Source organism: Miscanthus floridulus, chromosome 11, assembly GCF_019320115.1.
Source record: "Miscanthus floridulus cultivar M001 chromosome 11, ASM1932011v1, whole genome shotgun sequence".
Lineage (NCBI taxonomy): Eukaryota > Viridiplantae > Streptophyta > Magnoliopsida > Poales > Poaceae > Miscanthus > Miscanthus floridulus.
In genome coordinates, this window is record NC_089590.1 from 5,877,730 (window position 1) to 5,892,124 (window position 14,395).

Here is a 14,395-nt window from a genome sequence, read left to right on the forward strand (position 1 = left end):
TTTGACAAATCCTTTTCCAAACACCTTTCTTTCAAACCTTCCTATGATTTTGTTTCCTATACTTTTCCTACGGCTATACTCCCATTCCAAAGGGGGGTTTAAAGAGGGAAAATTAGGAGAAGCATATTTTTGTAAAATACAACTAATCAATAATTTTAAAAAGATAGCTTTATAATTACCTATTTGATAGGGCTCTCGCTTCTTTAAAATTAACTTTGACATTTTTTGCACATCAATTTCTCTAATGAAGCCCGAGCAATTTTTTTGGTAAGATACCTTTTTTTCTTGCAATAAGACTTTTTTTTTTTTTGCTTTGGGCTCCCAATTCATATTTTTGCTACAACTCGATACTCCTAGATCTAGGACATTTTTTGCTTTAGGCATTTGGGAAGGCTCTAGCTTTCATGTAGGTGAAGAAGCTAGAGCCTAAGCCCTTTCAAAGGGCCTTTGAGGCCTTGTTTAGTATGACATTTGATTAAATCGTTGGAGAAATCCCTCCCCCCCCCCCCCCCCCCCAAAAAAAAAAAAAAAACCCTGTCAAAGACAGTCTAGGCTTCAGACGTACCCATAGAACAGTCCTTTTTCAGAGAAAATTCTATCAAACACGCTCCATAGTCATAAAAATATCATATTCAGGCAACAACATGGATAGCTGGTCCAACTCCTTCGTTGATTTAGATGGACCATAGGAGATACGCTTCATGATGATAATGACGGCCACAAAACATATGGTCAATCCCAACGAGCTATAGATGGATACACGTATATCTTGGAGAAACGGAATGTTTACCTATTTTTCGTAATGCTTATATATTGCGAATGAAACCCCAATGGCTATACATGTTCCAAACGAGCTTAAGGGCATGTACACTACACTAAACGCACACCAATGCTGTTACAAGTTATTATTACCATGACAATTGACTAATGCATTTCCCGGCCAAATCTGCAGACCTCATAACCATGTACATTCATAATGGGGCAAACTTCCTTGCACTGATATTTGATACTCCTATTACACTGGCATCTGATATTTTCGTAGCGTAACAGTAGTACTGATTATTACAGAAGTTTTCCAAGCATGACAAAGATGTTAATCCAAATGCAGCGTTGCAAGGTACCAAAGACGACGAAACAGTCACGGAAATGGGCAACGCTGTTTTCTTGGCTCTGTTCACTTCTCTTATAATCCGTCTTTTTCAGCTTGTTTTTTCAGCCGGAACAGTGTTTCGGCTTATTTTTTCAGCGAAGCGAACGGGGCCTAAGATGCAGCAGATCGCTCTCAAACACCAAACATCAGGCTGAACTTGGTGGCGAGAGGGACGGATATGATAGCAACTCCCAATGCGACACCAAAAATACGGTGTGAGATAGAGAATGTAGCGCTGAACTGTGGCTTCTTCAGAGGAAGGTGGGGCGACAGTGGGCGGTTTGCAACAGGAGATGACAGGGGGCGACTTGTGTGCAGGGGTCGGCTTCCAGGTGCAGACATCTTTGGACGCAGAGCTGCTAGAGGGGAAGATGTGTAGCCCCTGGTTTGCTCAAGATTTGAAGTTGAACTACCAAGAGCACCTGAAAAAAGATGAATGACACAAATTTATAAGGGCTAATTATACATAATGAACTGCAAACTTCTATATTGGCATAACTGAGAAAAAAGAATACTCTGATACAACAAGAGGGACATCTAACTGCATTTCACCAAAGAGTATATAAAGAAACATTAACTATAGTGCATTCAGATATGTACACCAAACTATGCTCTAAATGAAAACGAAATACGTAACAAATTATTAATGCTATGAGGCATGCATGAAGTGTTGCTTCCAGGTATGGAAGAACAATTTTTTAAATATATGTTGTAAAATCTAAAATGACCACAGAGATATGGCCACCATTGGCCTTCCCTTATCCCTTGTGCTATGATGGACTGAATCGCATAGACTGGTCAACGTCTCAATTATAAGCCCCCAGCTTCCAGAATGAAAGGATATAGTGTCGTTATGAGCCTCACATTACAGCACATCCTGAATGACATAATGTAGTTGGAAGGATGACAGTGTGCCACAACTATCTTCTAATCGGTCCTATCTCAATGTAATATTGACTGTTGTTTGAAATTACAACAGGACATAAAACATATAACAAATCAGCGCAGGAGTTTTTTTACCACGGAGAGCAAATGGAGTATCTCTTAAGGGTGCAAATCGAGTGTTGCTGTTACACTTCTCCATTGCTGTGCAGCAACCAATAATCATGCATTAGCATCAACACAGTTTGGCAAAAGAAAAATTTGAGCAATGTAGAAAGATTAAGTAATGTTCAATTAAATTGGAGAATATCAAAATAATTGATCCTAAAGAACTTGATTGTTTAGAACAAACCAAGGAAGATATTTCAGCAATTCTCAGACCCTAGACAAACTCTATTGTTAACAACAACATGAAATATCGAAATGAAGAATCAAGATGAAAGATATATTGCAGTTCACAATTGACAATCCAACATAGTATCTTAGCTTTCTCATTATGTGCACTATGATTATGTATGCAGTTTGATGGCATAGAGAACATAAATTTGAGCATATTAACGTATTGAAATTTCTAAGCACTTTACTCATATTTAAAGAGAGCCTGCCTGTCCAAAAGTCCAGATACATACATCTTAAGCATAAGCATCAGTTGTTATACAATCAAACTATTGTAGCTAACTTACATTTTCCACTAAATCATCAACATCAATAATGAAGCAAACTATATTTGTCTATCCTAAGTCCGGTGGACTCAAATGCATGAAGAGGGCAAAATGGAAAATTAGAGCCCTGCGATTTTCTAATATAAAAATAAAATTGACCGACGCAATTTATAACTACAATTACAGCAGTGAAACTTCGGGTATCATGATTGAAACAATGATTAACCTATCATAAGTGATTTGCAATAAATCAACTATCCAGAACATGAATTCTTCTTGCAAATTTCAATCCTAAAACATGTCATATCAGGGTAAGACTTAATATGGGGAATGGGAGATTTATTTGAAGCGAACAAAAAACTGGGAGAGAAAAGAAGTCACAGAAAAGATGACCCACAGCAACACCAGGTGGACCAGAGTATTCATCCCAGGAAGGAACATGAGGAGTTTAGGACCTGGCATTACAGGCTCACAGGAAAGAAGAGCTTCTGAAGAACAATACGAGCTATCCAGTGAAGCAAGGTAGTGCTTCCTTACTGATAATAGAAGCAACACTACATTGCTTTGGCAGACATGCAAGTTATGAAAGTTTTGTATGTCAATTGCTATGACAGACATTCAAGTTATGAAAGTTTTGTATGTCAATGCTGCTGAATTATCACAAATACTACACTATTGCTTGTGAGTGAAAGAGTAAGATACCAAAAACACTAATTGCAAAAACGCTGTTTCCACCGACAAATAGATAAGTAGTTTTTGTTCATTTGGTATTAATTTATATACAAATTACACAAATTTATTGAGGACAGATTGCTAATGCTATGATTGCCACAAAATTTCACTGTGTGTGTAAGCTCATTATACTTTGTAGGATCATAATTATACTTTGACAATGATGTCTCCAGATTCAGCATGACAGTATTATACTAGTTTTAGGCCTGTAATCCTTAGTAGCTGCATATCAGAGTGCTCAGTGTTCATTAAATTTTGATAGGCTGTAATCCTTAGGACATCACACTGAGTCACTGATAAACCACAGTATCAATAGATTGAAAGATGCAACTTATAACTACATTGACAGCAGTGAACTTTTGCATATCATGATTGAAACACTAATGTGTGATTCGAGAACCAGGGGGCATGGCCTAGCATCTTTGCGCTAACAGCTTTTTTTCTCTATATACGTCATAAGTCACAACTCTACCAACACAGCATCCATCGCCTCCTAAGATCAGATTTATAAATCCATCCATCGGATGAATCTAGGACAGCCTACATCTGCACCCAACCTAACCAAATCGGGCTGCGACTAGGATGGATCGCGTTATCATAGGTTCATAGCATACTGGAAATAGCAAATCAAAATCAAACGAAGAACGCGATCCATATTGGGACGGGATGGATCGGGTTGAGAGATACTCACTGGGCTTCTCCTGCTTGCCGCTTGTCCGCGTGGCCGCCGCCGCCGATGGACGGAGATGGTTGGTGGGTCAAGTGTCTAACGGTGGAAAGCGAGCTGCGGGCACAGAGGATGGGAGGACAGAAGGGGTTTTCTGGGCCTTCTGGGCCCAACTGTATAGACAAATGGGCCAAACCCATTACGAGCTTCCTATTTCAGCCCACGGCTCAGATGGGCAGAAGAAGACTATGATGGGCTTCTAGCATTTTTTGGAGAGCGAGCCGTCCCGTTCCAGAACACTGCCGCACGAGCGCGCTACTGCCATGGCGAGCGGCGGCGGCGCGGATGGACCCGGAGGCGGCAACGGAGCTGGTGCGGAAGGGTGCCACCCTCCTCCTCCTCAACGTCCCCCAGCGCACCCTCTTCGGAATCGACACCCAGGTCGGTGGGATTCGGCCGCCAACGATCGCGTCTCGCAGCGAGCTGTTTGGTGCATGCATCAAACAATGTGACAGGTTTTCACCTCTGCCTGCTTCTCGTTCTTCTGCAGATGTTCTCTGTTGGGCCCAAGTTCAATGGGATGAAGATGGTGCCCCCGGGTGCCCATTTCGTCTACTACTGCTCCCCAAACAGGTATCAGTATCCGCTAACTACAAGTCCCGATTCTTACAACATTTCAACTACCAATTATTCGGAAATAATGTTGATGATTTATGTTGAGAATGCCAACTAATTTTTCAGTACATGAACCGGTTTCCTTTTATGAATCAGTCACTGTCAGTTGTGCTACATATCCATTGTTCTAGTTTGTCAGATGGAAGTGCTGTACATAATTAATCAACAGCTTACTTAGAGTTTGAGTTCCTTTTTAATTGGCACGAACAAGTGACTGTGATGCTACTTTTACCATGGAGTGCTCACAACCTTAGTACTTTGGAAGGGACTTTGCTATATATGACACAAAATGATAGAATGCTATTTGAACATGTTTCCTGCGATTTTGGACCCCCAACAACATGCATATAGAGTAGTGTTAGATAAGCAGCAGCTTGCTGCCACTTTCGCTTTCTCTTGATTGCTTTCATCCAGCCTTTTAACATTCTTAAAACTGTTTGGCGCTGTGTGAAATGGTTGAGTATTTGTGTGCATGCTCCATTTGGTTTACTTCCATTTGCAATGTGTTCTGATGTCCTTATCTGTAATGCCATGTCTTCATTTAATAGAGAATGATATAGTGCACTGACCATTTGTCCAAAATCTGAACACTTTTAGGCATGGGAATGAGTTTGCACCTACTGTCGGATTCTTTCTCACTACACACCCATCTGAGGTACTTCTTCCTATTGGCCTGAAGCATGTGTATTGACTGCAGAGAGGTTATTGTACCGAGTATTCTTTATAGGATTAAAATGCATTCTATTCTTTGAGTTATTGACGGTTCATCACCTGTATGCTAAGGAAAATTGTCCTTTTTTATATATTTGGGATGATCTGTTGAATTGATCAATAAATCTACTAGATTATGACTTGTGTTTCTTTTATTATGTTTCGGCAGGAGGTATCAAATAAGATAGTGAATCATAACGTAATATGCTTTATAATTATCTTAACCTTCCATTTTTGTACTTTAATTTTCAAGCATTTCTTTTATTTCACTTACTAAACAGAAAAGATGCATTAGTTATAGTATTGTGTAACTAGTTAATCCATTTGAAGTAATGCATAGCACATTCTTTTGATTAGGTATATAATTATTCTGTACTGCCAATTTCCAAACTGTATTGGTTTTTCTTTTTAATCCTAAATTATAAGGCTTGTGCCTAATTTAGATGCTTGTTACTCTCTTTTTCCCTTGTTTATTTTGTTGTGTCCTAAGGATTTGTGCATAACACCCAAACATACTTTCAACTCTCAGCTTTCCAGCCAAATTAATTGAATAGGAGGGAGAATTCATGTCATTTCTCTTCTGGATCTGTCAATTTGCAAATTCTTAACCTATGTCCCTGTTCAAATTTTCCTTTTGACAGGGACAAGAGGGAGTACAAATTTTCCTTCTATAGGATGAATACAAAAATAATAACAACAATAAATGTTAATATGGAAACTGATATATAAAAATGCACTTGGAAGTGTGATGAAATAATAGAAGCTAGAAGGGAAAAAAGAATCGAAGTTAAAAGTAACAAAATCCATTCCATGCTGAAGATTCAAGTGGATAAATGTTTTTTTTTTTTGCCAGAAAAAGGTTTCAACTGATGGCACTTAACTATGTTAGATATATATGGTGTATAGCATATTTTTCTCTTTGTGTAAGGGCTTAGATGCATATATGCCCAACTCATGTACATGTTTGGGTTGTTGCCCCCAGGAAGTGTGTGAGCTTCATTCCTTCCAACATGGTACCAGAGCCTAGGATGTAGGGTTTACCTCGCTCTCTCACGCGCTCTTCCCATTGCGCTTGCTTGGAGCTCCGCCGCCTGTCGGCTCTCTTCCTTGCGTGCTCTTCCCGTTGCACGCTCCGTAGCTGGGCGTGGCCCCGCCGTCGCGTGCTCTCCGTGGCCGGGCACGGTCCTGCCATCGCGCGCCCTCTGTGGCCGGCGCAGCCCTGACGTCGCGCCTCCTCCATGGCCCCGCCGCCGCACGCCCTTCCTCCGCTGCTCTGTTGGGCGCGGCTCTGCTTTGGGGCCGTCCGTTCGAGTGCTCTGTTTTTCTGCTTTGCTGCTTGCTCTGTTTTAGATTAGGTAAAAAAGGAAGAAGAGTCAGACCCCGCTTTGCTGCTGCTATTTTTCTGCTTTTCTAGGAGAAAGAAAGATGGCATCTCCTCCTGTTCCTCCCTCTGGAGGCGCTCAAATCCCACGTTGTCCAGTGATTTTCGATGGCACCAATTATCATGACTGGGTTCCACATAAGCGGTGGCATATGCGTGGTCTTTGACTCTGGGAGTTTCTTAGTGGTGAGCTACCTTGTCCAGCATTGCCTGATCGTCCAGTGCAGCCGGTGATTCCTCCAGAAAAATCTAAAGAGGAACAAAAGAAGTTGCGCGAAGCTTATGATGATGATATGGCCTCTTACATGTCTCATTTTCGGGCTTATCGGACTTGGTTGGATGAAGATGCTCGTGCTGGGGCTGTTCTTGTTGCTAGTATGGAAAAGCATCTGACAGGAGAGGTTATTCGGCTTGATCATGCTGCTCAGATGTGGGCTGTTCTTCGTCAGCGCTATGAGCCCTCTGGTCAGTCCACTTATATTGCCGCCCTACGTCAAGAACAACTGTTGCAGCAGGGTCATAGTTCAGTTGAGGATTTCTTTCGACAGCTATCTGCAATACGGCGTGAGCTTGACACTCTCAGTCCTCAATTGTCCCCAGACACTTGTGACTCCTGCAGGAAGCAACAGAGCCACCTCGAGCTTCGTCGCACGTATGACTTCCTGACTCGTCTGCGTGCTGAGTTTGAGCCCCTTCGTGCTCAATTACTTGCTCGTGAGCCGTGCGTGTCTTTGATGGAGGCTCTTGCTGCTGTTCGTAATGAGGAGATTCACCTTCGTTCTGCTGGTCTACTTCAGTCGACGTCCTCCTCAGTTCTGGCTGCTCGGTCTGGAATTCTTGGTTCTCCTCCCAAAGTGCATGCTTCAGTAGCCTCTGGCGGCTCGGGGACTCGCAACTCAGGTGGCCTTCATTGTAAGCACTATGGCAGAGATGGACATGATGAGGATCATTGTTACAAGAAGAAGAGGCAGGCTCAGTCTCAGTCTCACCGAGGTGGGCGTTCCTCACATGCTCAATCTCAGCATCCTAATGCACAGCAGGAGATACTCGTGTTACTTCATCGTCTTGTTGTTCCTCCACCTACTAGAGCTTCTGGTTCTGTCACTACTAGAGCTGCTAGTTCTGTCACTCCTGCTCTAGTACTCTCTGCTGCTACTTCTCAGTCTTTTATTGAGAAACCACCATCTACTTCAGGCATCTTGCCATGGATTCTTGATTCTGGTGCTTCTTTTCATATGACACCTGATAGTACCTCTCTTTCTTCTATTTGCTCTCCTTCCATTCCTCTCACTGTTCAAACTGCTGACTGGCTCATCTCTTTCAGTTGTTGGTCGTGGCACTCTTTCTTCTTCTTCATTTCATGTTCCTAATGTTTCTTATGTTCCTGATTTGACCATGCAACTTATTTCTATTGGCCAGCTCACTGATCATGGTTGTCGTGTTATTTTTTATTCTGACTCTTGCCGTGTTCAGGATCTCAGCACGGGTCTCCTAGTTGGTACGGGCCCTCGCCGCCATGATTCTCCGCATCTCTGGGAACTCGATTGGCTTCGTCTTCCTTCTGCTGCCTCTGTCGGTCTTGTGAGCTCTGCTTCTCTTGCATCGGCTTCTTCCTCTTTTGCTCAGTGGCATCATCGCCTGGGACATCTATGTGGTTCCCGCTTATCCGCTCTTGTCTGTCGTGGTGTTCTAGGAAATGTCTCTGGTGATGTTTCTTTAGATCAGTGTCAGGGTTGTAAGCTTGGCAAACAAATCCAGCTTCCATATCCCTCTAGTGGGTCTGTGTCACAGCGTCCTTTTGATCTTGTTCATTCAGATGTATGGGGTCCTGCACCTTTTGTTTCAAAAGGGGGTCATCAATATTATGTCATATTTATCGATGATTTCTCTCACTTCACATGGGTGTATTTCATAAAACATCGTAATGAGGTGTTATCCATATATAAAACTTTTGCTCGGATGATTCGCACTCATTTTGATGCTCCTATTCGTGTTTTTCAGGCTGACTCTGCCGGGGAATATCTTTCGGGTGCTCTTCGCCAATTTCTTTCTGAGCAAGGGACTCTCACAATTTTCTTGTCCTGGTGCGCACGCTCAGAATGGTGTTGCTGAGCGTAAACATCATCACCTTCTTGAAACTGCTCGTGCTCTTATGATTGCTTCATCGGTCCCACCTCATTTCTGGGCTGAAGCAATCTCCACTGCCACCTATTTAACCAACATTCAACCCTCATCTGCTCTTAAAGGTGGCACCCCATATGAGCGCCTTTTTGACCATCCACCTGATTACTCTAGTCTTTGCCTTTTTGGATGTCTGTGCTATGTTCTTCTTGCTCCTCGTGAACGCACTAAACTCACCCATCAATCTGTTGAGTGTGTTTTCTTAGGCTATAGTGCTGAGCACAAGGGCTATCGTTGTTGGGACCCGACTGCTCGTCGTATGCGGATCTCTTGGGATGTTACTTTTGATGAGTCTCGTTCCTTCTATCCTCGGCCCTCCTCTGATGTTTCTCCTCAGGCCATTGTTGAGCCTCTGTCCTTCTTGACTTTTCCTGATACACCTATCTCCACTGTGCTTCTTCCTCCGTTACCATCTCCACCTCCTAAAACATCTTCACCCCCTCCACCTTCTCCTCTGCTGCCCTCTGAGTCGTCTTCACATGCTCCTCGGTCCATTTATGATTCCAAACCTCCCATGATTCACACCTACAGTCGTCGGCTCCTAGATTCCTCGCCTCCTGTTGAGTTGCCTTCTGATGTCTCCTCTCCTGCTGAGCCATCTTCGGTTGACGATTCTTTATCTCAGCCCTCCTCTCATTATAATCTTCACGATCATAGCTCGCTGAAGCCTCTTGATAGGTATGGTTTTGCTGGCACTGTCTTTTCTAAGCCGACCACATACCATGATGCCATTTGTCATCCTGAATGGCAACTAGCCATGGCTGAGGAGATTGCTGCTCTTGAGCGCACTGGCACTTGGGACCTTGTCCCTCTTCCTTCTCATGCTCGCCCCATCACGTGCAAGTGGGTTTATAAGATCAAGACTCGCTCTGATGGCTCTCTCGAGCGTTATAAGGCTCGTCTTGTTGCTCGTGGTTTTCAGCAAGAGTATGGTTGTGATTATGATGAGACATTTGCTCCTGTGGCTCACATGACCACTGTTCGCACTCTCCTTGCTGTGGCCTCTGTTCGTGCTTGGTCTATTTCTCAACTTGATGTCAAAAATGCCTTCCTTAATGGTGAACTCCGTGAGGAGGTCTACATGCGACCACCTCCTGGGTATCTTGTTCCTGATGGCATGGTTTGTCGTCTTCGTCGCTCTCTTTATAGTCTGAAACAAGCTCCTCGTGCTTGGTTTCAGCGCTTTGCCTCTGTGATCATTGCTGCTGGTTTTTCCCCAAGCAATCATGACCCTGCCTTGTTTATTCACACATCCCCTCGTGGTCGCACTCTTCTTCTTCTTTATGTTGATGATATGATTATCACTGGTGATGATTCTGAGTATATTGCCTTTGTCAAGGCATGCCTCAGCGAGCAGTTTCTTATGTTTGATCTTGGTCCTCTTCGTTATTTCCTTGGGATTGAGGTCTCTTCCACCTCTGATGGCATTTACTTATCCCAAGAAAAATACATTCAGGATCTTCTTGCTCGCTCTTGCCTCACTGATCATCGCACTGTTGAGACTCCCATCGAGCTTAATCTTTAGCTCCGTGCTACTGATGGTAAACCTCTCGCCGATCCCACTCGGTATCGTCATATTGTTGGGATTCTTGTCTATCTAGCTGTGACCCGTCCTGATATCTCATATGTTGTGCACATTCTTAGTCAATTTGTTTCTTCTCCCACCCATGTTCATTATAGACATCTTCTTCGTGTCTTGTGTTATCTTCATGGGACCATTACTCGTCGTCTATTCTTCCCGCATTCTAGCTCTTTTCAACTCCAAGCCTACTCTGATGCTACTTGGGCTAGTGACTCTGACCGTCACTCTCTTTCTGCCTATTGTATTTTTCTTGGTGGCTCTCTCATTGCTTGGAAGACAAAGAAGCAGACCGCGGTCTCTCGTTCGAGTGCAGAGGCCGAGTTGCGAGCTATAGCTCTTGCGACAGCAGAGGTTACTTGGCTTCGATGGTTACTTGAGGATTTCGGTGTTTCAGTTTCTATGCTCACTCCTCTTCTGTCTGACAGTACCAGTGCTATCAATATAGCTCGTGATCCTATGAAGCATGAGCTCACCAAGCATATTGGAGTTGATGCATATTACACTCTGGGCTCAGGTGCAGGATGATGTCATTTCTCTTCGCTATCTTGCAGTTTTCTTAGCAGTATAATGGAGTAACCTTTAATTCCGGCACTTGAGCTAGGTAGCCATCAACTGCTCAGTCACAACGATTAGGGCCCCGTTCAGATCCAAATTTTTTTGGATTTTGGCTACTGTGGCACTTTCGTTTGTATTTGGCAATTAGTGTCTAATTATGGACGTTCAAAAGTTTCGTCTCGCGATTTTTCACCCAACTGTGCAATTAATTTTTTTTTCGTCTACATTTAGTACTCTATGCATGTGCCGCATGATTCGATGTGACGGGTACTGCGCAAAATTTTTTGGAATCTAAATAGGCCCTAGCAGATCACCAAGAACCGTCGCTTTCAATGGTCCTGGTGAGCACACTTTACTTGCATTAGACACCACATAAACATGATAGTCTAAAGAAAACCAGACACAGAAAGTATTGAATTATGTAGGTTGTGTACATACATCGAAAGGTGCCGATCGAAGCCGGAATTGTTTCTGATCCGGTCATTGTTCCAGGGCCAAATGCGACGTGAACTTGTTTTTGCTTTCGTGGTCTGTTCCACACAAAACTACGGCAACGAAACAGGTTACAGGTCTATTAATGTATTTCCCGCGTCATTTTAAAATTGTCACGTTCACTTGGCATACCTCAGCAACCTTTACCTGGACAATGCATCACCATCATCACTACAAGAACAGAGGAGGGAGGCGATGTCGTTAGGACCTGTGGCACGGGGAGCCATCTGCTTGCTAGCTGCGTCAATCATCGTCATTAGCACGGTCAATCTCCGTTGCGATGGCAGCAGGTCCGCCGATGATCTCTCACTTGACGACTACGGCGAGGACGACAACGGTGACTCATCCTCCTCCTTCACCTTCCGGCCGGAGACGAGTTCACCCGGTCTGGTCTTCTTCGGGTTCTACGACGACAAGTACCCGGACGCCGAGGAGATCATCTCGTCCACGGTGCGGAAGCTCTACCACGCGGACCCCAACGTCGCCGCCGCGCTCGTCCGTCTCTTCTTCCACGACTGCTTCATCCACGTACGTCGAAACAAACAAACTCCATGTCGTCCTGCATCTCATCTCATCTTCCCTGCGACGCTCACACGCGCACACACCAAGACGCTGTCTTCTCCTGTACGAGCGTACGTGCAGGGCTGCGACGCCTCGGTACTGCTGGACCGCGTCGACGGCCGGAAATCAGAGCGCGACGCCGGGCCGAACCAGTCGGTGCGAGGCATGGGCGCAGTCGAGGCCATCAAACAGAGAGTGGAGAAGGCGTGCCCGGGGACCGTCTCCTGCGCGGACATCCTGGCCCTCGCCGCGCGGGACAGCCTCGTCCTTGTCGGCGGGCCAACCTACCCGGTGCTCACGGGCCGCCGCCACAGCGCGCAGAGCTTCTACCACGACGTCGTGGCCGGGAGCATCCCGCCGCCGAACGCCACCTACGCCATGACGCTCGCCGCGTTCGCGCGCCGCGGGCAGTTCACGGAGCCTGAGACCGTCGCGCTCTTAGGTTCGTTCGTCGTCGATCTCAACCTTGCCTGCCCGATTTTGAGCTGCTGGCTGAACTCCCTGTGATGCAAAAACCAGTCTTGCTATCTGCAGGAGCCCACAGCATCGGGAAGGTGCGGTGCATGTTCTTCGCGGACAGGATCTACGACTTCGCCGGCACCGGTGCGCCCAACGACTCCATCGACCCGGACATGGTCGGCGAGAAGCGCGCGGTGTGCGGCGGCGGCGGCGGTGATGGCGATGGCAACGACGGCGCGGCGGCGATGGAGATGGGGTACTACAGGCAGGGCCGGGAGGTGGGCTTCGGCGCGCACTACTACGCCAAGCTGCTGGAGGGCGGGGGCATCCTGCGCGCCGACCAGCAGCTCACCGCGGGGAGCACCGTGCGGTGGGTGTGCGTGTACGCGTCCAGAGCGCACAGCGAGGAGGTGTTCCGCGAGGACTTTGCGCATGCCATGGTTAAGCTGTCGGCGCTCGCGCCGCTCACGGGGTCGGCCGGGCAGGTACGGATTAGCTGCTCCAAGCCCATCCAAGACAACTGAACCATAACAAAGGGGGTAGTGTTTATGCATGACACTTTTATTATGGTGGCAGTGTATCAGAATTTGTACATCTTTCTTTAGGAGAAATATAACTTTTTTAAATTTAGTGAAACATATAAAATACTAATATTTATGATACATAATACTCCCTCCATATTAAAAAATGAAGTCGTTTTGGACAGCGACACGGTCTCCAAAACATAACTTTGACTAGTTATTTTTATAAAGATATTTATCAAAAAGTGATATATGTCAATTTTTGTGAAAGTATTTTTCAAAACAAATCTATGCATATGGTTTTTCTATTTCAAACTCAACAACTTAAAAGTTATTCATGATTTATATTCCCAATGTTTGAACCCAAGTCTTGTCCAAAACGACTTTATTTTTTAGTATGGAGGGAATAAATATTACTAGATTAATATTTGAATGTATTTTATAATAAATATATTAGAAGATATAGATGTTGATAATATTTTCTATAAATCTTGTTAAATCTAAAAATGACTTTTTTTAAAAAAAACAAGATGTGCAGTTATTTTATAAACAGACTAGGCTACATTGTATGGTAATCTTTTCCTTCTGAACGGTGTTCTTTTAGAAAATCAAAATACTACTTTATGGTGGCATGATTCACTACCGGACAGAGCATCTTTGCCGAGAGCCTGAGGATTTGCCGAGGGAAAATGCTCGGGCACTCGGCAAAGAGTCTTTGCCGAGGGCCTGATCCTCGGCAAAGAACAGCCCTCGGCAAAGACTCTTTGACGAGTGCTAGACCCTCGGCACAGACAAGCACACGGCAACAATAATTATTTGCCGAGGGCTAAGCCCTCGGCAAAAGACCGGCCCTCGGCAACACCGCCTGCCACGACGTTCATCCCCTGCCGTCAATCTTTGCCGAGGGCATCACCGTTAGGCCCTCGACAAAGACTTTTTAACCGTTTTGAAAATTTTCTTTTAAAAAATTCTTTGCCGAATGCCCCTGGACCAGCACTCAGCAAAGACAGTCTTTGCCGAGTGCCAAGCTGGCACTCGGCAAATTTTCAAATTTTTTTTATTTTTTTGACCCTAAGTTTTTTGTTGGATCCGCCTACATTGTTTACAACTTTATGTTCAAATTTTGTGCTTTTTCTAGTTTTTTTGTTATATTTGGTTGATTAATTTGATTATGTTGAATTTTT

The 14,395-nt window shown here is 44.6% G+C and overlaps 2 protein-coding genes across 5 annotated transcripts; one reads left to right on the forward strand and one right to left on the reverse strand.

Moving 5' to 3' along the window:
- Positions 1 to 951: 951 nt before the first annotated feature.
- Positions 952 to 3,179, reverse strand: LOC136493014 (succinate dehydrogenase subunit 3-1, mitochondrial-like). The gene is made up of 3 exons (XM_066489041.1): positions 3,150 to 3,179; positions 2,171 to 2,236; positions 952 to 1,572 (listed from the first exon to the last, which is right to left on the reverse strand). The coding sequence occupies exons 1-3, from the start codon at positions 3,154 to 3,156 to the stop codon at positions 1,283 to 1,285; spliced, it is 363 nt and encodes a 120-aa protein (XP_066345138.1). The 5' UTR covers positions 3,157 to 3,179; the 3' UTR covers positions 952 to 1,282.
- A 1,206-nt stretch (positions 3,180 to 4,385) lies between these two features.
- Positions 4,386 to 13,341, forward strand: LOC136494670 (peroxidase 57-like). 4 transcript variants are annotated; one of them, XM_066490841.1, is made up of 6 exons: positions 4,386 to 4,534; positions 4,644 to 4,726; positions 5,366 to 5,423; positions 11,808 to 12,198; positions 12,313 to 12,673; positions 12,751 to 13,341. In XM_066490841.1, the coding sequence occupies exons 3-6, from the start codon at positions 5,368 to 5,370 to the stop codon at positions 13,212 to 13,214; spliced, it is 1,272 nt and encodes a 423-aa protein (XP_066346938.1). In that variant the 5' UTR covers positions 4,386 to 4,534; positions 4,644 to 4,726; positions 5,366 to 5,367; the 3' UTR covers positions 13,215 to 13,341. The 4 variants fall into 4 exon arrangements, with proteins under 4 accessions (XP_066346938.1, XP_066346939.1, XP_066346935.1 ...); XM_066490842.1 differs by having other exon boundaries at positions 12,766 to 13,341; XM_066490838.1 differs by having other exon boundaries at positions 11,808 to 12,673.
- The last annotated feature ends 1,054 nt before the right edge of the window (positions 13,342 to 14,395 follow it).

Coding starts and splice junctions, on each gene's coding strand:
- LOC136493014 (XM_066489041.1), bottom strand. Junction 1,573..2,170: donor TACTCCATTTGCTCTCCGTG/GTAAAAAAACTC, acceptor ATCTTTTTTCAG/GTGCTCTTGGTAGTTCAACT.
- LOC136494670 (XM_066490838.1), top strand. CDS start 5,368: ATGGGAATGAGTTTGCACCTACTGTCGGATTCTTTCTCACTACACACC. Junction 5,424..11,807: donor TCACTACACACCCATCTGAG/GTACTTCTTCCT, acceptor GGCATACCTCAG/CAACCTTTACCTGGACAATG. Junction 12,674..12,750: donor TGAGACCGTCGCGCTCTTAG/GTTCGTTCGTCG, acceptor TGCAAAAACCAG/TCTTGCTATCTGCAGGAGCC.